This window comes from Dendropsophus ebraccatus, chromosome 12 (assembly GCF_027789765.1).
Source record: "Dendropsophus ebraccatus isolate aDenEbr1 chromosome 12, aDenEbr1.pat, whole genome shotgun sequence".
In the NCBI taxonomy this organism is placed as follows: Eukaryota; Metazoa; Chordata; class Amphibia; order Anura; family Hylidae; genus Dendropsophus; species Dendropsophus ebraccatus.
The window spans coordinates 35,685,060-35,708,633 of NC_091465.1; the positions used below are offsets into that span (position 1 = coordinate 35,685,060).

Consider the following 23,574-nt stretch of genomic DNA (forward strand, 5'->3'; position numbering starts at 1 on the left):
ATGCTCCCACCCTCCCCTCATCTTGGAAGTTATCACCAGAGACGGTCAGAGGGAGGAAGTGAGCAGCAGCAGAAGAAGAACCTTTTTAGACCCTTCATCTGATTTGGCTGCTTGATGGTACTGCTGTAAAACACTTTGAACACCTCCATTAATGCCAGGTATATTGGCCCCATTATCAAACCTGTGAACTCTGCTCTGTTTATATCCAGGCCACATTGTATCTCATCAAGAAGAAGAATACTAAGTGCTTCACCAGATGTAGGTCATCTGTAGGTCAGACGGCAATGACATGCTCACCAGCTGGAAGCTGTTTTATTGTGACAACTACAAACCTAAGGCTGCGTTTACACAGATAGTTATCTGACAGATTTTTTAAGCTAAAGCCAGAAACAGACTATAAACAGGGAACAGGTCATAATGGAGATTTCCCTTTTTTCAAATCCATTCCTGGCTTTGGCTTCAAAAATCTGTCAGATAAATCTCTCTGTGTAAACGCACCACTAGGGTATATGATAGCTGCTCGACATGACCGTTTTGCATTCTGTACCCTGTGTAATATGGTGTATCTCAGTTGAGAGACTATTAAATTGATCATTTTATTTAGAATAGGATTACCATAGTAGTAGGTAGTAATATCAGACATCACTCTAAATGATCTTTCATTACAACTTAAAATTTTACAAGAATGAGACCAAACAAGTTGCTGTTATTTGGTGTATATGGTTTATTTAACGTAATTGGTAGACTCAGCTCACCCAGCCAGTGCACGACCAAAAATCGAAGTATACAGGTAAAGGCAAAAAGGAGGTCAGCACTTCCAGTAAAACTTGTTCTTTATTTCTTACTCCATTAAAAGCGAACAAAAGGCAGATACAAAATAAGTGAGAAAATACACATCTGACGCGTTTCTGGCTATACGCCCTTAATCATAGATAATCATAGATCTATGATTAAGGGCGTATAGCCAGAAACGCGTCAGATGTGTATTTTCTCACTTATTTTGTATCTGCCTTTTGTTCGCTTTTAATGGAGTAAGAAATAAAGAACAAGTTTTACTGGAAGTGCTGACCTCCTTTTTGCCTTTACCTATATGGTTTATTTGCTGACCCTCAGAATGGCCAATTCTTATTCAGAACATCTCTCCATTTGGTTTCTTCATTTCTCTGGATTTGTAGAGATTTCTCTCTTCTCAGGTTTCTTCTGCATGATTCCACCTCTGGCGGTAAGATTGTGGTCAGAGAAGAGTAATACGTCACTAGGTATTCTCCAGTATGTGCCATTTATTATGTGATCTTGGGCTGAGGTCGGGCAATGTACAGCAGAAGCAGGAAACTCTCTCAGGAGACAAACAATATCTTCTTCTTTAGGAGAAAACATCGTCGTTGCTTTTGCAGCTTTCTCATCTTCACATTTTTGCTGTTTCCTTTTCTTTCTGCTTTCTGCGTCTTTAGGTTTTTGGAGCCATTTGTGTTGCTTTAAAGAAAACAAAAATTGTAGGTAACTAAAGATGTAATGTCACCTTCTGTTTGTTTCAATATTACAAAGAATTGTGTTCACTTTTACATTCATTGCTATGAACATTGTGGGGTCAGGTATGTGGCCGCCAAAGTGGCTGTATCTGACTTCTGGCCTAAAATAGGCCGATATTATACTGTCTTTTAGCTGGCTGGGTGGACAGGTCCCTGTGCCGGCACCAACACAAGGAAGAGCAATGCCGCTGGGGACAAAGGAAGTGACTGTATTTTATTTCTTATTTTACGTGACCTGGAGCCTAAATCTAAATAAAGATGTGAGCCAGGGTTGTGCTAAAGTTTTAGAGTAAACTTCTGGCTCAAAGTAAGTAAAATAAGTGACGTAATGTTAGACTAGAATGTGTAGGTGTTCCTGAGATTTATACTTTTGCATCAGCCACAGTGATCTATCTAATTTCTTTCATAATGGTATACAACTTTATAACTTTTTTTACTATAACTATTTTTTTAATTGTTTCATTGTCTGGTAGCAGTAAGGAGCATGACCCTTCTGCTGCTAGTGGGGGAGATCTTCGTTAGTGTTGTTAATACTGAAAAAACTGAAAACGCAAAAACGAAAATTGGCCCCGTCCTTAAGGGGTTAATGCTGCTGCATGCAGTGTTGGCGATACTGAGCCTCCCTAAATGTCTATTATAATGCATATTAGCATTAGGTTAGAAATTACAACCTAGGAAGCAGCCTGTGTCAGGAAGACTGAAGCCTCGCACAGTAAAGCAGAGAGAGTGGTGATTGACAGCTATTCCCGTCCACTCTGCTTTACTATGCCACAGCTGCAGCGCTCCTGACACAGACAGCTTTCCCAGATGTAATGTTTATTCTATTCTAACACTTCACTATGGAATAGTTTGATTATACACAGTACATACTCTGACTCTTAGTTTGACTCTGCAATACATACATATTGTACTGCAATAAATGGTCAGATCACTGCTCTTGTATTACAACCTGCTCTGACAGTGAAGAGTATGATGTACAGGTGAATAAATGGCACAGAGCTGCTGCCTGCTTTAGGGATTACAGTTCCCATCGCTAAACAACCTTATAACAATAATAGTTATAATGAAGTGCTATGTTTGTCACTGCTGGACCTACCAGGGCAGAAGATAAAGGAAATCCAGAAAGGACACTGGCTGGGGACGGGGCTGGGGACCCTCTGGAATTGCTATAGCAGTAATGTAACTGGCTGGCCAGCACTCAGCCTTCATAATTACCTTTTATATGAGCATCATGGATGGTGGCGGGCTGGATGGCTGGCAGGTTAGCTAGTTGACTGGCTATGTAGATGTCTGTCTTTCTGACGGGATGACTGGCTTTCAGGCTTACTTAATGGCTGGTTACTGCTGGACCTACCAGGATAAAAAATAAAATCATGTCACTAAAATCCAGGACAGGTAAGGGGACTGGGCTGGGGACCACCTGGAATTGCTGTAACTGGCTGGCCAACCTTTGTATTTACCTTTCATTTAGGTGAGACTGGCTGGCTGGTTAGTTAGATGGCTGAATAGCTGGCAGACTGGATGGTTGGCTGATTGGAAGGCTGGCTGGTTGGTTTGCTGCTGCTGGACCTACCAGAACAGAGGATAAAATATTGACATTGCGATCTGGATGGGGACTGGGCTGGGGACCTCCTGGAATTACTATGGGGTACTGTAACTGGCTGGGTAGCACTCAGCCTTTGTATTTACCTTTCACTCATGGAAAAATCAAAGCTTGCTGGCTGGCAGGCTGGCTGGTTGGATGGCTGGCTCACCGACCACTCCTGGACCTACTAGGGCAAAAAAAAAATCATGCCACTGACCTCTTGGAATTGCTATGGGGGTGCTGTAACTTACTAGGCAGCATGCAGCACTTGTATTTACATTTACCACATGTAAGAATCAAGGCTGTCTGGCTGTTGTATAGCTGGCTGGTTGGTTAGCATACTGGACGGCTGACACTCTGGATTCCTGGCTGGTTGGCTTTCTGCCTTACTAGCTGGCTGACTCACTGGCTGGCAGGATGGTTGGTTGGGTGACTGGCTAGCTGAAAATGTGGTCTTGGTATTGCCTGCACCGATGTGGGCTGATTAGTTGACTGACTGGATGGCTGGCTGGATGGTTGGCTGGATGGTTGGCCACTGCTGGACCTACCAGTACAGAAGATAAAATTGTGCCATTGAGATCCAGAAAAGGACACTGGATGGGAACGGGGCTGAGGACCCTCTGGAATTGCAGTGCTGTAACTGACTGGTCAGCACTCAGCCTTCATATTTACCTTTCATATGAGCATCATGAATGGTGGTGGGCTGGATGGATGGCTGGCAGGTTAGCTAGTTGACTGGCTACATACAGTAGATGTCTGGCTTTCTGACAGGATGGCTGGCTTGCAGGCTGACTTGATGGCTGGTTACTGCTGGACCTACCAGGATAAAAAATAAAATAATGCCACTGAAATCCAGGAAAGGACAGGGGATGAAGACTGGGCTGGAGACCACCTGGAATTGCTGTAACTGGCTGGGCAACCTTTGTATTTACCTTTCATTCAAGTGAGACCGGCTGGCTGGTTAGTTAGATGGCTGGATAGCTGGCAGACTTGATGGTTGGCTGATTGGAAGGCTGGCTGGTTGGTTTGCTGATGCTTGACCTACCAGAAGAGAGGATAAAATCATGACATTGGGATTTGGATGGGGACTGGCCATGGGACCTCCTGGAATTGGGGTATGGGGTACGGTAACTGGCTGGGTAGCACTCAGCCTTTGTATTTACCTTTCACTCATGGAAGAATCACGGCTTGCTGGCAGGCTGGCTGGATGGATGGATGGTAGGCTGGCCGTTTGGATGGCTGGCTCACTGTCCACTGCTGGACCTACTAGGAGAGTGGATGAAATTATGTCATTGGGATCTGGATTGGGAGCGGGCTGGGCAATTCCTGGAATTGCTATGGGGTACTGTAACTGGCACTCAACCTTTGTATTTACCTTTTACTCATGTAAGAATCACAGCTTGCTGGCTGGCTGGATGGTAGGCTTGCTGGTTGGATAGCTGGCTCACTGACCACTGCTGGGCCTACCAGGACAAAAAATAAAATCATGCCACTGGGATCCAGTGGGGACCTCCTGGAATTGCTATGGGGTTGCTGAAACTTACTAGGCAGCATGCAGCACTTGTATTTCCCTTTCCCATGTATAAGAATCAAGGCTGTCTGTCTGTTGTTTGGCTGGTTGGTTGGTTGGCAGACTGGACAGATGACTATCTGGATTCCTGTATAGTTGGATGACTGGCAGACTGCACAGCTGGCTGGATGGATTCCTGGCTGGTTGGCTTGCTTCCATACTAGCTGGATTCTTGTCTGTCCGACTCACCAGCTGGCTGGCAGGATGGTTGGTTGGCTGACTAGCTTACTGGCTAGTTGAAAATGTGGTCTTTGTATTGCCTGCTCAGATGTGGGATGATTATTTGACTGACTGGATGGTTGGCTGGATGGTTGGCCATTGCTGGACCTACCAGGACAGAAGATAAAATTACGACATTGAGATCCAGGAAAGGCACTGGATGTCGACGGGGATGGGGACCTTCTAAAATTGCTATGGCACTGCTGTAACTGGCTGGCCAGCACTGAGCCTTCATATTTACCTTTCATATGAGCATCATAGATGGTTGGCGGGCTGCATGACTGGCAGGCTAGCTAATTGACTGGCTACATAGATGTCTGGCTGTCTGATGGCTGGCTTGCAGGTTGACCTGATGGCTGGTTACTGCTGGACCTAACAGGAAAAAAATAAAATAAAATCAGCCACTGGAATCTAGGAAAGGACATCGGATGGGGAATGGCATTTGTATTTACCTTTCATTCAGGTGAGAATGATGGCTGGCTGGTTAGGTAGATGGCTGGATAGCTGGCATACTGGATGGTTGGCTGATTGGAAGGCTGGTTGGTTTGCTGTTGCTGCTGGACCTACCAGAACAGAGGATAAAATCATGACATTGGAATCTGAATAGGGACTGGGCTGGGGACCTCCTGGAATTGCTATGGGTACTGCAACTGGCTGGGTAGCACTTAGCCTTTGTATTTACCTTTCACTCATGTTAGAATCACAGCTTGCTGGCTGGTTGAATGGCTGGCTCTTTGATAACTGCTGGACCTACTAGGACAATAAAAAAATTCATGCCACCGAGATGCAGTAAGGACCACTTGGAATTGCTATGAGGGTGATGTAACTGGCTGGGCAGCATGCAGCACTTGTATTTACCTTTCATACATGTGAGAGTCATGGCTGGGTGGCTAACTGGACAACTCGTTGGCTAGTTGACGGGCTGGATAGCTTGCTGGCTGGCTGGATGGCTAGATGGCTGGCTGGATGGCTAGCTGGCTGTTTGGCTTGCTGGCTGGCTTGCTGGATAGCTGGTTGGCTTGCTCGCTGGCTGGATGGTTGGCTTTCTGGCTGGATGGCTTGCTGTCTAGATGGCTGGCTGGCTTGCTTTCTGGCTGACTGGCTGTCTTGCTGGCTGCATGGCTGACTTACCCGCTAGCTGGCAGGATGGCCATGTAGATAGCTGGCTGGATGGCTTGCTGTCTGGCTTGCTGGCTGTACGGTTTACTTACCCGCTAGCTGGCAGGATGGCCAACTACAAAGATGGCTGGCTAGCCATCTGGCGGGATAAATGGAAGGCTGGTCAGCTGACCGGATGGCTAGCTAGATGACTGGTTAGCTTACACAAGCAGGACTGCCTCCAGATTGAAAGGAGCGCCACTGCTTTGTGTGCCCACATAACCTGCATCTATTGTCAGGGCAGGCAGTTGATTTCAGAGCAACAGAGTCAATCTGTGCATGCTTTGACATACTCTGCTGCTCAATGGCCATAATTACTGTATGTAAATTAGTGCCACCAGCTTTTGTTCTGCTACCACCCGTCTCAAAATAACACATATGCCGCAGCAGTGCACAGGTGGCGGGGACGTCTGATTTATGTTGCCAAAGTGACTGAGTGACAAATTGGGCCCCCGTCCCCCAGCATATCTTTGGCGCTCTGGATGTTTACACCATGGTGGTAGTAAGTCCCCTTCCTGACCCAAATGAGGCACCTGATTCTCTTTTTAGTGTTAGTGGCGCATCTTTCAGACACCTCTTGGTATTAAGAGAATTCTGTCCTCAAGTTTGTGACTTTAAAGGGGGCCTCTTCCTACCCCATATAAGGCAAATGCAACCTCCAGATGATAAAGGCGCCTGATTTGCCTCTAGATGTTATGGGCGCCTCCTCCAGACTCCACTAGGTGTTAAGGGAGTCCTTACCTCCAGTATTTGATGGTACAGTGGGGTTCCTCCTCCCCCATATGAGGTAAATGGTCCCTCCTGATGGTAACGGCGCCTTATTTACCTCTAGGTGTTAAATAGGTTATCCAGGAATCTAAAAAGGTTAAACCTTTCCTCTCTCCATGGTCGCTAACCTCCAGAGTGACCTCAACTCAACCTGATCCTTTCTTATCTGGCCTAAACGGGTGAGGCTGAGATGGTGAGGCAAATACTATGTTGCGATCACTGCATATTGGTGAAACCAGGCTCACCGCCGTGGCCAATGTATACATGATGTTGTGAGAACATCAGCAACATTGTGTGTACATTGGCCACCACTGGTTTATCCAACATGCAGTGATCCCAACATAGTACTCACCCCATCATCTCTTCCTGCCACCGTCATGCCAGATGAGAAGGTATGAAGACATAAGCTGCTGGGAGTACTTAAAGGAGGAAAGTGGCTGAGAAGCAAGGAAAGGCGATACCTTTTCAGCTCCACGAATAACCTCTTTACAGGCGCCACCTCCAGACTCCACAAGGTCTTAAGGGAGTCCTTACCTCCAGTATTTGATGGTAAAGTGGGGTTCCTCCTCCCCCATAAGAGGCAAATGGCTCCTCCTGATGGTAACAGCGCCTAATTTACCTCAAGATGTTAAATGGGTTATCCAGGAGTCTAAAAAGGTAATACCTTTCTTCTCTCCCTGGTCGCTAACCTCCAGAGTGACCTCAACTCAACCTGATCCTTTCTTATTTGGCCTAAAGAGGTGAGGCTGAGATGGTGAGGCGAATACGATGTTGTGATCACTGCATATTGGTGAAACCAGGCTCACCGCCGTGGCCAAGGTATACATGATGTTGTGAGAAGATCAGCAACATTGTGTGTACATTAGCCACCACTGGTTTGTCCAACATGCAGCGATCGCAACACAGTAGTCACCGCATCATCTCATCCTGACCCCTTCACATCAGATGGGAAGGTAAGCTGCTGAGAGTAAGTAGTGGAGGAAAGTGGCTGAGAAGCACGGAAAGGCAATATCTTTTCGGATCCTTGAAAAACCTCTTTAAGGGCGCCACCTCCGGACTACATCAGGTGTTAAGAGAATCCTTACCTCCAAAATTTGATGGTAACATGGGGTTCCTCCTCCCCCCATACGAGGCAAATGGCTCCTCCTGATGGTAACGGCGCCCCATTTACCTCATGATGTTTAAAGGTTTATCCAGGAATCTAAAAAAGGTAATACCTTTCCTCTATCCCTGGTCGCTAACCTCCAGATTTACTTTGTCTCAGTCTGATACTTTCTTATCTTGCCGAAAGGGATGAGGTTGAGATAACTACTAAGTTGTGATCACTGCATGTTGGTGAAACCAGGCTCACCGCTGTGGCCAAGATATACATGATGTTGTGAAAACATCATCAACATTGTGTGTACATTGGCCACCACTGGTTTATCCAACATGCAGCGATCGCAACACAGTACTCACCGCATCATCTCATCCTGACCCCTTCACGTCAGATGGGAAGGTATGCTGCTGAGACTAAGTAATGGAGGAAAGTGGCTGAGAAGCAAGGAAAGGCAATACCTTTTCAGATCCTTGAAAAACCTCTTTAAGGGCGCCACCTCCGGACTGCATCAGGTGTTAAGAGAGTCCTTACCTCCAGAATTCGATGGTAAAGTGGGGTTCCTCCTTCCCCATACGAGGCAAACGGCTCCTCCTGATGGTAACGGCGCCTCATTTACCTCAAGATGTTTCAAGCGCCACCTCCAGACTCCACAAGATCTTAAGGGAGTCCTTACCTCCAGTATCTGATGGTACATTGGGGTTCCTCCTCCCCCATATGAGGTAAATGTTCCCCCCTGATGGCAACGACACCTAATTTACCTCTAGATGTTACAGGTGTCTCCTCCTTCTCCAGACACTTCAGATGTTACGGGTGTCTTCTCCTCCTCCTGCCGATGGCACTGTGTTACCTAGATGAGAGATATACCAAACAAACTATTAACAAAATATCAATCATAAAAGTAAAATAAATAAATACATAAATAATATAAAGATAAGTACAATAAGGGCCAGTTCACACTACTGAATCGGCATGGAGATTCCGATCGGAACCAAATCCCGCCTGCTATCTCTTTTCAATGGGAGGCCTTGCCTGTCTTTGCTGTCCACGCCTCTCCTTTCAAAGACTTGAGCGTAATCTCTGCGCCAATTCCATAGTGTGAAAGGGACTTAAGAAAAACTGTGAGATTTTGGTTACTCACCTTTCAGTCATCTTTGGTCTTACAGCAGCAGCAGAACAGTGCCCGAATTCTACAAAACAAAGAGAAAATCCACCATGACTTTCCTGAGATTAGACATATCTTCTGGTGACACATAGTGATGGGAAAATAGATGTTACACTGGAGAGAAGGGGGTCGGATATGTCCCTATCAGTGGGATGTAGATGGGGCGGCTGTGTTATGTACAGGAGCTCAGGTATAGGCAGTACAGTGCCGGGTACACTATGTGTGTTAGGCCACAACTGAATCAAACTGTTCCCAATTATCAAGGATAAAAAAAGAGGACGACTCTAGATGTCTGTTCACCCCTTATGATAAAGATATCATGTTAGGACATTATCACTTGTATTTACCTGTCCATGATGGTCCTCCTGCTGCTGCTCCTAAGAAGAAATAGGGGAAAATAAATGGGTAATTTAACAAAACCAGAATCGTCGAGCACATTACTTGTAGCCAGGAGAATAACACTTACAGCTATGTATATTATAATAATTCTATCCTTACAGTATGTATGAGCGACTCTATCCACTCCTACAGTAATATATATTCACAAACTATAGTGAAATTATCAGCAGGTTAGAAGCATCTGACTTGCTGATATGTGTTATTGCAGGTGTATGGCCAAACAATGTCAGTGTCTTTTATAGCTCACCTTGGGGTGGCGCTGATCTCCTCCTCCTCTTCATCGACTTCCCTGTATATATAATATAAAACAGCTCATATACAAATATATAGCTATTATGGATATGTCATTATATAGAGACTTGGGTGAGGAGTTTGGGTAAGGCAGTGACATAGCATAATGGACTCTTTATACATACCTCCCAACCGTCCCGGATCAAGCGGGACAGTCCCGATTTGGGGGTGATGTCCCGCTTTCCCGGAATGGCCCCCCTGTGTCCCGCAGGCGTCACTGAAGCCATCTGACAGTGTGAGCGGCTCCTGCAGCTGCTGACAGTGTCAGGTGGCTTCAGGGACGCTGTTTGCATAAGCAGAGAGCTTCTGGAGCAGCCGGCCGGATACACAGCTCAGCTGCTGCCCCGGAAGCTCTCTGCTCCAGCCCCGCGCGGTACCTGCATTCCTCTTCTCTCCTCTTATCTCCTGTGTGCTGCCGCGGCTTTTGGTGACGTCACAGGTCAGGGACAAGCCAGAGAAGATGAAAGCAGATACCGCGGGGCTGGAGCTGTGAGCTGCGGGGGCAGGGGGCTGTGTGTGACGCTGCCTGCTCCTCTCCTACTTTGTCCCTGATCTGTGACCAGCTGGGATCTGACTAGGTGAGTATATGTTGTTTTTATTATTTTCTGTCAGGGATGGGTCTTCAGTGGGATTAACTGGGGAGGGGGGTTACTACAGGGGGATTAACTGGGGAGGGGGGTTACTACAGGGGGATTAACTGGGGAGGGGGGTTACTACAATAGGATTAACTGGGGAGGGGGGTTACTACAATAGGATTAACTGGGGAGGGGGGTTACTACAATAGGATTAACTGGGGAGGGGGATTACTACAGTGGGATTAACTGGGGAGGGGGGTTACTACAATAGGATTAACTGGGGAGGGGGATTACTACAGTGGGATTAACTGGGGGAGGGGGGATTATTACAGTGGGATTAACTGGGGAGGAAGGTTACTACAGGGGGATTAACTGGGGGAGGGGGATTACTACAATAGGATTAACTGGGGGAGGGGGGGTTACTACAATAGGATTAACTGGGGGAGGGGGATTACTACAATAGCATTAACTGGGGGAGGGGGGTTACTACAGTGGGATTAACTGGGGGAGGGGGATTACTACAGTGGGATTAACTGGGGAGGGGGGTTACTACAGGGGGATTAACTGGGGGAGGGGGATTACTACAATAGCATTAACTGGGGAGGGGGGTTACTACAGTGGGATTAACTGGGGGAGGGGGATTACTACAGTGGGATTAACTGGGGAGGGGGGTTACTACAGGGGGATTAACTGGGGAGGGGGGTTACTACAATAGGATTAACTGGGGAGGGGGGTTACTACAATGGGATTAACTGGGGAGGGGGATTACTACAGTGGGATTAACTGGGGGAGGGGGGATTATTACAGTGGGATTAACTGGGGGAGGGGGATTACTACAGTGGGATTAACTGGGGGAGGGGGATTATTAAAGTGGGATTAACTGGGGAGGGGGGATTACTACAATAGGATTAACTGGGGAGGGGGGTTACTACAATAGCATTAACTGGGGAGGGAGGTTACTACAATAGGATTAACTGGGGAGGGGGGTTACTACAATAGGATTAACTGGGGAGGGGGGATTACTACAGTGGGGTTAACTGGGGGAGGGGGGATTACTACAGTGGGATTAACTGGGGGATGGGGATTACTACAGTGGGATTAACTGGGGGAGTGGGATTACTACAATAGGATTAACTGGGGGAGGGGGATTACTACAATAGGATTAACTGGGGAGGGGGGTTACTACAATAGGATTAACTGGGGAGGGGGGATTACTACAGTGGGGTTAACTGGGGGAGGGGGATTAACAATAGGATTAACTGGGGGAGGAAGGATTACTACAGTGGGATTAACTGGGGAGGGGGGATAACTACAGTGTGTCCTGGGGGAGGGGGGATTACTACAGTGTGTCCTAGGGGGAGGGGGGTTACTACAGTGTGTTCTAGGGGGAGGGGGGGGGTTACTACAGTGTGTCCTGGGGGGAGGGGGGTAACTACAGTGTGTTCTAGGGGGAGGGGGGGTTACTACAGTGTGTTCTAGGGGGAGGGGGGGTACTACAATAGCATTAACTGGGGAGGGAGGTTACTACAATAGGATTAACTGGGGGAGGGGGGATTACTACAGTGGGATTAACTGGGGGAGGGGGATTACTACAGTGGGATTAACTGGGGGAGTGGGATTACTACAATAGGATTAACTGGGGGAGGGGGATTACTACAATAGGATTAACTGGGGAGGGGGGTTACTACAATAGGATTAACTGGGGAGGGGGGATTACTACAGTGGGGTTAACTGGGGGAGGGGGATTAACAATAGGATTAACTGGGGGAGGGGGGATTACTACAGTGGGATTAACTGGGGAGGGGGGATAACTACAGTGTGTCCTGGGGGAGGGGGGATTACTACAGTGTGTCCTAGGGGGAGGGAGGTTACTACAGTGTGTTCTAGGGGGAGGGGGGGGGTTACTACAGTGTGTTCTAGGGGGAGGGGGGGGGGGTTACTACAGTGTGTCCTGGGGGGAGGGGGGTAACTACAGTGTGTTCTAGGGGGAGGGGGGGTACTACAGTGTGTCCTAGGGGAAGGGGGTAACAACAGTGTGTTCTAGGGGGAGGGGGGGTAACTACAGTGTGTTCTAGGGGGAGGGGGGTACTACAGTGTGTCCTAGGGGGAGGGGGGTAACTACAGTGTGTTCTAGGGGGAGGGGGGGTTACTACTGTTGGACCTTTGGGGAGATGGGGGTTACTACAATGGGATATGGGGCACAGAGAGTTACTGTGAAGCAGATGAGGATTATACTGGAGACAGGAGCCTAAAATGTTTGTCTCGCAGATGGCCGGAGAGGTTTTCAAGATGGCCGTGCATGATGGCAAAGAACCACAAAAGTGATCAACAAGAGAAGACGTCCCATGTGAGTGACTGAATAACTGCACTATAATCACCTATAAGGTCTGCAGGTGTACAGCCTCATCTACTGCTATATAGTCAGTGCTGAGGGACAGTACTGCTCTGTGAATAGTGGATGTTATGCAGTAATAGTATGGGGGGGATAAGTCACTATGCGGTGAAGATCTGGTGGTAAAATTTGTTTACTATATAATGGTAATAGGCAATGGGGGCGTGTCCATAGGGGCGTGGCACATTGCCGTGACTGTCCCTCTTTCCTCCGAGCAAAAGTTGGGAGGTATGTTTATATCTACCCATACACAGCAGCAGTATGATTACAGCTCTGCTCCTTCTTCATACTTACACGATGGTGTCCAGACTAGGGCTCCCCTGGTGTATTGGGCATGCGTAGTCTCTGTAACAATAAACATGGCTGTGGTTAGGGTTGTTGACACTATGTTCTATCTAAAAATTACATTAAATCTCATCAGTTGCAAAGTGTCACTAAAATATGACCTTAAACTCCAGGATTTATTCCATGTAAATTCCCATTATGTTTTATGCTGCTTGAACCACAAATTATAGTGGTGATCCCCATTGGCTTCTTTGCCCATGAACCTTGATTGATTGATTTCTCCTTATACTCAAACAGGGAGAGATCTATTAATCAAAGGAGAAGCATGTGGATGCTGCCCGGATGATTCATAGTTCGGGCAGTATAAACACATCTTTTTAATACTAACACACTATTGGCGCCATATTCCCTAGCATTATCCTTCTATTATGAAGCAGGAAAAATATAGAAATAATACATATTATAGGTGTAATAGTCACCCCTGCAGGTGCAGCACATTTGTACAATAACTTGCCTATAAGACTGGCCCTAGTTATAAGATTTCATGCTGCTGGACACGTTCCTCCAACGACTTTCTTTTTTGTTTTAGCAAAAAATGTTCGTTTTTTTATACTGACGGACGCCAGTGATGATCATTATTAACAACCGTCATTATAAAAAAACATAGCCAAAGGGTGAACCAGGGACTAAAAGTCACACATTTTTTAGCTAGCAAACAGTTGCACAAAAAATGTTGACTTTTTGACACAAAAACCTAGGACTACAATCTTGATAATTTCCCACCAATATATTTGAAGGAGATAAATCATCTACAATGGCTTCCTTTTTTACAGTGATTTACTTACCCGTCCAGTTCGTTGTCGTCCTCCTTTCTGGTGTCTTCGGTCCTGATAGTTACAAAATAGAAAAGATATTGAGAACCCAACTACAAGAGACATTCATATTACAATGATTACATATCACAATGATTTACTTACCCGTCCGGTTGGTCGTTGTTCTCGTCCTCTTCGGTGTCTTGGGTCCTGTTAGTTACAAAGTAGAAAAGATATTGAGAACCCAACTACAAGAGACATTCATATTACAATGATTACACATTACAATGATTTACTTACCCGTCCGGTTGGTCGTTGTTCTCGTCCTCTTCGGTGTCTTGGGTCCTGTTAGTTACAAAATAGAAAAGATATTGAGAACCCAACTGCAAGAGACATTCATATACATTACTATAGTGGAGAAAAATAAGCCCATAGATAAGAAGAGCCCCCCCTGTCCCGTCCTGTCACCGCTCCCCTCTCTATACTGGATGGCAAATAAAGGTAATTTTGTGCATTTAGAGAAGGTCCCTATACACTATATACCTTGGTCAGCTGTGCCCGACCGGGTGTATGGGGCTCTCCCGAACAGCCGCAACAGATGATTCTGGCGGCGATAGGCGTCGGGTGTGAAGGAAAATCACCGCCCAGCCCCTTTGTTTAGGGAGAGATAAGCCACAGTCAAAGCAGTCTGGCTGCAGCTTACCCCTCCCCATAGAGAATACAGGAACGCTCGGCCATGCTGAACGTTCCTGTGTGTGGGGAGGAAGGTCAGAGGGCGGAAAGATAATTGACGTCCCAAGTATTATTGGACCGTCAGTTATTGTATGTTTGAAGTGTATGGCCAAGCGAAGTCAGTCCTTTTTATAGCTCACCTTGGGGTGGCGCTGATGTCCTCCTGCTCCTCCTCTTCATCAACTTCCCTGTATATAGTATAAAACAGCTCATATACTGATATATAGTTATTATAGATATGTTATTACATAGAGACTTGGGTGGGGAGTTTATAAGGCAAAGCAGTGACATAACATAATGAAATCATTATATCTACCCATACACAGCAGGAGATAAATCACCTTCAATGGCTTCATTTTTTTTTATAATGATTTACTTACCCGTCCAGTTCGGTGTCTTCTGTGTCTTTGTCCTCTTCGGTGTCTTCGGTGTCTTTGTTGTCTTTGTCCTCTTCGGTGTCTTGGTTGTCTTTGTCCTCTTCGGTGTCTTTGTTGTCTTTGTCCTCTTCGATGTCTTCAGTCCTGTTAGTTGCAGAATAGAAAAATTATTGAGAACCCAACAACAATAGACATTCATATACACTACTATAGAACACGGGGAGCTGAGTATACAGGCAGGTTTCTTACCTTTATCCTCTGCATCTTTTTCATGTAATTTGTTGTTTAGTTCATATGCTAATGAGGTGGTTTGGTGCACTGGGGGCGGGACTACCACTATCAGTTACCAATCCCCCCCAGCCTGCCGCCCGTCCCTTCCAATGTATATTTATTCTGTGTTCTGCAGTGATGAGCGTCGGAGTGATGTCCCTGCACAGTCCTGGAATAAGACTGGTAGTCCCACCACCAGTGCCACCAAACCACCTTATCATAGGGATTAAACAACAAACTACAGTGAAAACAGCACAAGATAAGGAACTTGCCTTCATCCTCAGCCCCCTGTGCGCTATAGAGACATATCAGCAGGTTAGATGCTTGTAAAGTTTCCCTTTAACCACAAGAGAACTAAAGACTTCATTTAGTCAATTTGGGCCATCTAGAATGTGATACAAGAACGCTACACTATAATTATAGTAAGAGCCCCCCCTGTCCCGTCCTGTCACCACTCCCCTCTTTGTACTGGATGGTAATTTTGTGCATTAAAAAAAAGGTCCCTATACACTATATACTTTGGTCGGCTATGCCTGACGCTGTAAGGTGTATGGGGCTCTCCCGAACAACCACAACAGATGATGCTGGTGGTAATAAGGGTTGGGTGTGAAGGATAATCACCGCCCAACCCCTTTGTTTAGGGAAAGATAAGCCGTTGTCAGAGCAGTCTGACAACAGTTTAATCCTCCCCATAGAGAATACAGGAACGCTCGGCCATGCCAAAGGTTCCTGTGTGTGGGGAGGACGGGCTGAAGGCGGAAAAGAAAACTGGCCGCTAAACACTCTTTCATCCCTCCCATATTGAAGGTATTTGGCCACATAAAGTCATTGGCTTTTTGTGCTCACCGTGGGGTAAAGATGATGTCCTCTTCATCGTCCTCCTCTTCATCAACTTCCCTGTATATAATACAAAACAGCTCAAATACAAATATACAGTTATTATGGATATAAGATATATAGAGACTTTGGTGGGGAGGGCAAAAGAGTGACATAACATAATGGAGTCATTATATCCACCCATAGACTGCAGCAGTATGATTTCAGCTCTGCTCCTTCTTCTTACTTACCAGATGGTGTACAGACTGGGGCGCCATTGGTGCAGGGGGTACTTGTTTCCTCTGTAACAATAAACAGGTAGACAGGGATTAGGATTGGTGTCATTGTGTCCTGTTTAAAATTTACAGAAAATCTCATCTGTTGCAATGTCTCAATAAGATATGAGCTTCAACCCCAGGACTTATGTCTCCTAAATTCCCATAAGGCATTAAAGGGGAATTATCAGCAGGTTAGACAAATCTAACCTGCTGACAGCCCCCTACAGTGCCAGAGACGCTAAGGTAAGACACATACCTTTCTCCTCTGTGCCGATCCCGCGATGATTGTCGGGGTAAACTGTGCAGCCTTAGGAGCACTGCCGCGTCATCCGTCCCATCCCATCTAATGATACTCAATAGAGGGGATGGGCCAGATGGTGCGGCAGTGCTCCTAAGGGAGCTCGAAGTTAACCTTGGCAAACAGCGCAGGACCATCACAGAGGAGGAAGGTAAGACACACACCTTCCTCCTCAGCGTCCCCGGCGCTATAGGGAGCTGGCAGCAGGTTAGATTTGTCTAACTTGCTGATAATTCCCCTTTAAAGAGAACTAATTATAATGGTGACCCCCAGTGGCGTCTCCCTGCCCATGAGCCAAGTGTTGTGATAGATACCTGTAGACTCTTGGCGCATACTTTACTTCCATCAGCCATCTATTAGGAAAGAGGAAAAATATAGATATAATACATATTATAATGGTAACAGTCACTCCCGCAGGTGCCGCACATTTCTGCAGGACGTGATATGTAATAAATGATCCTAAGACTAGCAAACAAGCGATTGCACATAATATTGTGACTTTTTGATAAACCCAGGACTACTCTCTTTATAAATTTCCCCCATTGTATTTGAAGGCAATAAATCCCCTCCAATGGCTTTGTTCTTTACAATAATGTACTTACTCGAAGTCCGGTCCATCATCTTCGGAATCTTCGGTCCTGTTAGTTGCAGAATAGAGAAGGTAGTGAGAAGCCAATAACAATAGACGTCCATCTACACTATTACAGCAGGTTTCTACCATGTTTCTAGTAAAGATTTACTAACCTGGTTGCTGGTCTCCTAGCTGAAAAAAAGACACAAACATTATTATTATTATTATTATTATTATTATTATTATTATTATTATTATTATTATTTATTATTATATTATTTATTATTATTATTATTATTATTATTATTATATAATATAGGAGTCACTCTCATGTTGGACAATGTGATCTACATAACACAGTCTCATTGTACAGAGTCAGAATATGGTTACATATTAGTGTCTGCATTGTGGTGGTAAGACAAGACCCCTATGTAGTTGTATACAACCAATGCTACATTGCCATAGAGCCCCATTCCCTTAGATAGATGGAGCTGCAACGCTATGTCCTATGGATGTCGGGGAGAGATTACACCTAATTTATTAGATGTCGTCTCTTCATAGATCTGGTGAATTTAGATTGTGTGACTGGATGTCATGTTATTCTGGCTATGAGCCGTCATACATGTTTTAACCATTCATTTTTTACAAATGAAGATAAAATGGGAGAGAACAGCTGTATAATATATTGCCGCTCAGATGTAGGGACAGCAGGGAGTCACCTTCTATACCGGCAGGTCTGTGTGTAGGAGGCCTATGATGCTGGTGTCAAAAGTTATAGCGATTTGTACATTATTTCTATTTTATAAAAAATCAAGTCTTCTAGTACTTAGCAGCTGCTGTATGTCCTGCAGAAAGTGGAATATTGTTTTATATTCTTGTCTAACGCGGTTCTCCCTGCTGCCACCTCTGTCTGTGACTGGAAATGCCCAGAGCAGAAGCAAATCCCCATATAAACCTCTCCTGCTCTGGACAGTTCCTGTCACAGACAGAGGTGGCGGCAGAGAACACTGTGTCAGACTAGAAAGAATACACCACATCCTGCAGGGCATACAGCAGGTGATAAGTAATTCACTAATCTGTATAACTTTCTGGATGGAGAACCTTCAGCCCTCCAGCTGTTGCAGTACTACAATTCCCATCATGCCCTGATAACCAAAGCTTCTGCTGTCCAGGCATGATAGGAACTGCAGAATTACAACAGCTGGAGGGCTGAAGGTTCCTCATTCCTGTTATAATAAAATGTTTAAAAAAAAATGTGTGGTGGAATAAAGAAAAAAAACCACAACAACAATTCTACAGTTTGTGTTTGTGACCTCAGCATCTGGGAAAATCTATAATACATGATAGATACGGGATACATGATAGGTATGGGATACATGATAGATATGGGATACATGATAGATATGAGATACATGATAGATATGGGATACATGATAGATATGGAATACATGATAGATATGGGATACATGATAGATATGGGATACATGATAGATGTGGGATACATGATAGATATGGATACATGATGGATGTGGGATACATGATAGATATGGATACATGATGGATGTGGGATACATGATAGATATGGGATACATGATAGATATGGATACATGATGGATGTGGGATACATGATAGATATGGGATACATGATAGATACGGGATACATGATAGATGTGGGATACATGATAGATACGGGATACATGATAGATATGAGATATGGGATACATGATGGATATGGGATACATGATGGATATGGGATACATGATAGACATGGAATACATGATAGACATGGGATACATGATAGATATGGGATACATGATAGATACGGGATACATGATATATATGAGATATGGGATACATGATGGATATGGGATACATGATAGATATGAGATACATGATAGACATGGGAAACATGATAGACGTGGGATACATGATAGGTATGGGATACATGATAGATGTGGGATACATGATAGATACGGGATACATGATAGATATGAGATATGGGATACATGATGGATATGGGATACATGATGGATATGGGATACATGATGGATATGGGATACATGATAGATATGGAATACATGATAGACAAGGGATACATGATAGATATGGGATACATGATAGATATGGGATACATGATAGATATGAGATATGGGATACATGATGGATATGGGATACATGATAGACATGGGATACATGATAGACGTGGGATACATGATAGATACGGGATACATGATAGGTATGGGATACATGATAGATATGGGATACATGATAGATATGTGATACATGTGTCTGTAAAAGATGCTGTACTAGAATGACAGAACTCACCCATCAGGCTCCCTTGTCCTGTGGCCTGAAATAGCAAATACAGAGAGTAAGCAGAGGATATAGGGGATATTGGTATAGAGCAGCCCATCTACTGTCAGATCCCTTGCCATCTGGATTAAAGGGAGACTCCTGCAAAAATCTTTTTCTTTCAAATCAACTGGTTTCAGAAAGTTATATAGATTTGTAATTTACCTCTATTTTAAAAAATCTCCAGTCTTCGAGTACTTATCAGCTGCTGTATGTCCTGCAGAAAATGGTGTTTTCTTTTCAGTCTGACACAGAGCTCTCTGCTGCCACCTCTGGCAGAGACAGGAACTGTCCTGACCAGGAGAGGTTTCCTATGAGGATTGCTGCTGCTCTGGACAGTTCCTGACATGGACAGAGGTGTCAGCAGAGACCAATGTGTCAGACCGGAAAGAATACACCGCTGCAGGACAGACAGCAGCTGATAAGTATGGGAAGACTGAAGATTTTAAAATAGAAGTAAATTACAAATCTATATAATTTTTTGACACCAGTTGATTTGAAAGAAAAAGATTTTCGCCAGAGTACCCCTTTAAGGTGGGATATCCAGATGCTGGAACCTGTAAATGTAAGAAAAAAAACCTGTTATCTGCTGAGCATCAAATGTCCTTCTCTGTCCATCTAACCTATTGGATTGTATGTAGAAGCATCAGAGTGGGGGGAACAAAAAAGAAAAGTACTAACACCCTTCTGGATGGAATCTTGATCTTTCCTCATATCCTAAAGTGCAATGATGATGATTATTATTTATTTTTAACCCCTAGATCACCCTGGACGTGCCTTTACACCCTGGCCGACTGTCACCAGATGACCCTGGGCATACAGGTACGTTCAGAATGTATCTCCGGCTATGAAGCGTATTATTATTAGTGTGACTGCGGGGGTCCTGATCGCTGTGCCGGACCACCGGAGGTCTCTTACCTTCCTCCGTGCGGTCTGATCAGCGCTCTGTCCATTGAGTCTGCCACAGGTAGGCTCATTGAGCAGATTGCTGATAATAATGAATAATGCTATGCCTATGGAATAGCAATGTACAGTGTATGCAATCTGATGATTACACGTAAAAGTCCCCCAAAGAGACCCAATAAAAGTCCCCTCCCCCAATAAAAATTTAAATCACCCCCCATCCCAATATACAAATAAAACGTATAAAAGTAAATAAATAAGTGAACATATTATATACCGTAGTGTGCATTATTGTCCGATCTATTAAACTATAACAATAGTCATCCCGTACGGTGAATAGCATAAATGAAAAGAGGGGAAAACGCCAGAATTGCTCATTTTTTTGTTACCTTTTTTGTAAAAAAAATAATATTAAATCATTATTAAAACGTCCGATCACATAGTACTCGTAGTGCTCGCAGTACCATACTAACCATATGAAGCCATATAGTCACCGTAGTACCATACTAACCGTATGAAGCCATATAGTCACCGCAGTACCATACTGTACCCATAAAAAGCCATATAGTGCCCGCATTACCATACTACCTATATGAAGCTCTATCATGCACACAGTACCATACTGTACCCATATGAAGCCATATAGTGACCACAGTAATATACTTTACCCATATGAAGCCATATAGTGCCCGCAGTACCATACTACCCAGATGAAGCCATATAGTTCTAAAAGGGTGTCATAGTCTCCCATATGAAGCCATATAGTGCCTGCAGTAGCATACTTTACTCATACGAAGCTATATAGTGCTCATATTACCCTACAGTACCCATATGAAGCCATATAGTAATAAATCCAGGTAGAAAGAAGCACACCGACCGGCACTACTACTGACGTGGACTGCGTAATAGGCGAACTATGGCTGACCTCGTGGGAGGCTGGAAGTGTCTAATGAAGAATACAGGTGGTGCTCTGCACACAGCAAACAGTTTATGAATCAGTACCACGTATAGAAAATGAACATGCGCCACTCACCCGAACTCATCTTCAGTCTTTATTGAAGTTCACTGTACATAACAGTCCACTAGGGCACAAAACAGATGAGGGAGGACGAACAAGGGTGCATACAGCGATGGCCGTTTCGTGCGCAGGCGCACTTCGTCGCGGCTAACACACACTTAGCCTGCGCACGAAACGGCCGTCGCTGTATGCACCCTTGTTCGTCCTCCCTCTCCAGTTTTGTGCCCTAGTGGACTGTTATGTACAGTGAACTTCAATAAAGACTGAAGATGAGTTCGGGTGAGTGCCGCATGTTCATTTTCTATACATGGTACTGAAGCCATATAGTGTTGGCAGTGACATACTACCCATATGAGGCCATATAGTGCCTGTAGTGACATACTACACATATGAGGCCATATAGTGCCAAAAGGGTGTCAGTCTCCTATAGGAAGCCATATAGTGCCCACAGTAGCTTACCCCATATAAACCCATATAGTGTCCACATTACCATACTACCCATATGAAGCTATATAGTTCCCGCAGTGACATATTACCCATATGAGGCCACATAGTGCCAAAAGGGTGTCATAGTCTCACATTTGAAGCCATATAGTGCCTGCAGTAGCATAATGTACCCATATGAAGCCTTATAGTGCCCACATTACGATACTAACCATATGAAACCACATAGTGCCTGTAGTGCCATACTGTACCCATATGAAGCCATGTAGTGTCCACAGTGACATAATACTTATATGAAGCCATATAGAGCCCGCAGTCACATTCTACCCATATGAAGCCAAACAGTGCTAAAAGGATTTCACAGTCTCCCATTTGAAGCCATATAGTGCCCACAGTGACATACTACTTATATGAAGCCATATAGAGCCCGCAGTCACATTCTACCCATATGAGGCCATATAGTTCTAAAAGGATGTCATAGTCTCCCATATGAAGCCATATAGTGCTTGCAGTACCATACAGTACCCATAAGAAGCCATTTAGTGCCCGCATTACCATACTAACCAATGAAGAAATATAGTGCCCGCAGTACCATACTGTACCCATATGAAGCCATACAGCGCCCACAGTACCATAGTGTACACATATGAAGCTACTGTATATAGGGCCCGCCTTACCATACTACCCATATGAAGCAACATAGTGCCCGCAGTACCAGACTACCCATATGAGGCCATATATTGCCTGCAGTACCATACAGTACCCATACGAAAGCCATGTAGTGCCTGTAGTGACATACTACCCATATGAGGCCATATAGTGCCAAAAGGGTGTCAAAGTCTCCTATATGAAGCCATATAGTGCCTGCAGTAGCATACTTTACACATATATAGCCCTATAGTACCCACAGAGTACCATACTTTACCCATATGAATCCTTATAGTGCCCACAATACCTTACCCCATACAATGCCATATAGTGCTCGTAGTACCATACTGTACCCATATGAAGCCATACAGTGCCCACAGTACCATAGTGTACCCATATGAAGCTATATAGGGCCCGCCTTACCATACTACCCATATGAGGCCATATATTGCCTACAGTACCATACAGTACCCATACGAAGCCATGTAGTGCCTGCATTACCATACCACCCATATAAAGCTATATATTACCCGCAGTACCATACTGTACCCAGTTGAGTCCATATAGTACCAAAAGGGTGTCACAGTCTCCCATATGAAGCCATATACTGCCCGCAGTACCTTACCCCATATAAAGCCATATAGTGCCCACAGAACCATACTTTACACAAATGAAGCTATATATTGCTCGTAGTACCATACAGTGCTCATATGAAGCCATATGGTGCCCCCAATACCATACGGTACCCATATGAAGCCATATAGTGCCCGAAGTACAATACTACCCATATGAAGCTATATAATGCCCACAGTACCATACAGTACCCATATGAAGCCATATAGTGTCTCCAGCACCATACAGTACCCATATGAAGCCATATAGTGCCCACAGTACCATACAGTACCCATATGAAGCCATATAGTGCACGCAGTACCATAATGCACCCATATTAATCCATATAGTGCCCAAAGTGACATACTACCCATATGAAGCCAAACAGTGCCAAAGGGTTGTATAGACTCC

The 23,574-nt window shown here is 44.8% G+C and overlaps 1 protein-coding gene across 14 annotated transcripts; it reads right to left on the reverse strand.

Annotated features, from left to right (window-relative positions):
* Positions 1-1,094: 1,094 nt before the first annotated feature.
* On the reverse strand, positions 1,095-19,530 carry LOC138769684 (uncharacterized). Of its 14 annotated transcripts, none has more exons than XR_011359286.1 (29): positions 19,512-19,530; positions 17,360-17,378; positions 17,218-17,253; positions 16,930-16,968; positions 16,291-16,341; positions 16,070-16,120; positions 14,957-15,097; positions 14,717-14,764; positions 14,145-14,189; positions 14,010-14,054; positions 13,878-13,919; positions 13,042-13,092; positions 9,737-9,778; positions 9,438-9,467; positions 9,067-9,115; positions 8,687-8,775; positions 5,586-5,644; positions 5,356-5,466; positions 5,145-5,275; positions 4,659-5,011; positions 4,490-4,577; positions 4,278-4,380; positions 4,047-4,155; positions 3,787-3,930; positions 3,399-3,658; positions 3,219-3,298; positions 2,990-3,098; positions 2,745-2,879; positions 1,095-1,473 (listed from the first exon to the last, which is right to left on the reverse strand). XR_011359286.1 is itself a non-coding variant. In XM_069948295.1 (16 exons), the coding sequence occupies exons 1-15, from the start codon at positions 19,513-19,515 to the stop codon at positions 9,070-9,072; spliced, it is 690 nt and encodes a 229-aa protein (XP_069804396.1). In that variant the 5' UTR covers positions 19,516-19,530; the 3' UTR covers positions 8,292-8,775; positions 9,067-9,069. The 14 variants fall into 14 exon arrangements, 1 of the variants encoding a protein (XP_069804396.1); XR_011359288.1 differs by having other exon boundaries at positions 4,278-4,377; positions 5,586-5,656; XR_011359283.1 differs by having other exon boundaries at positions 5,586-5,656.
* Positions 19,531-23,574: the final 4,044 nt, after the last annotated feature.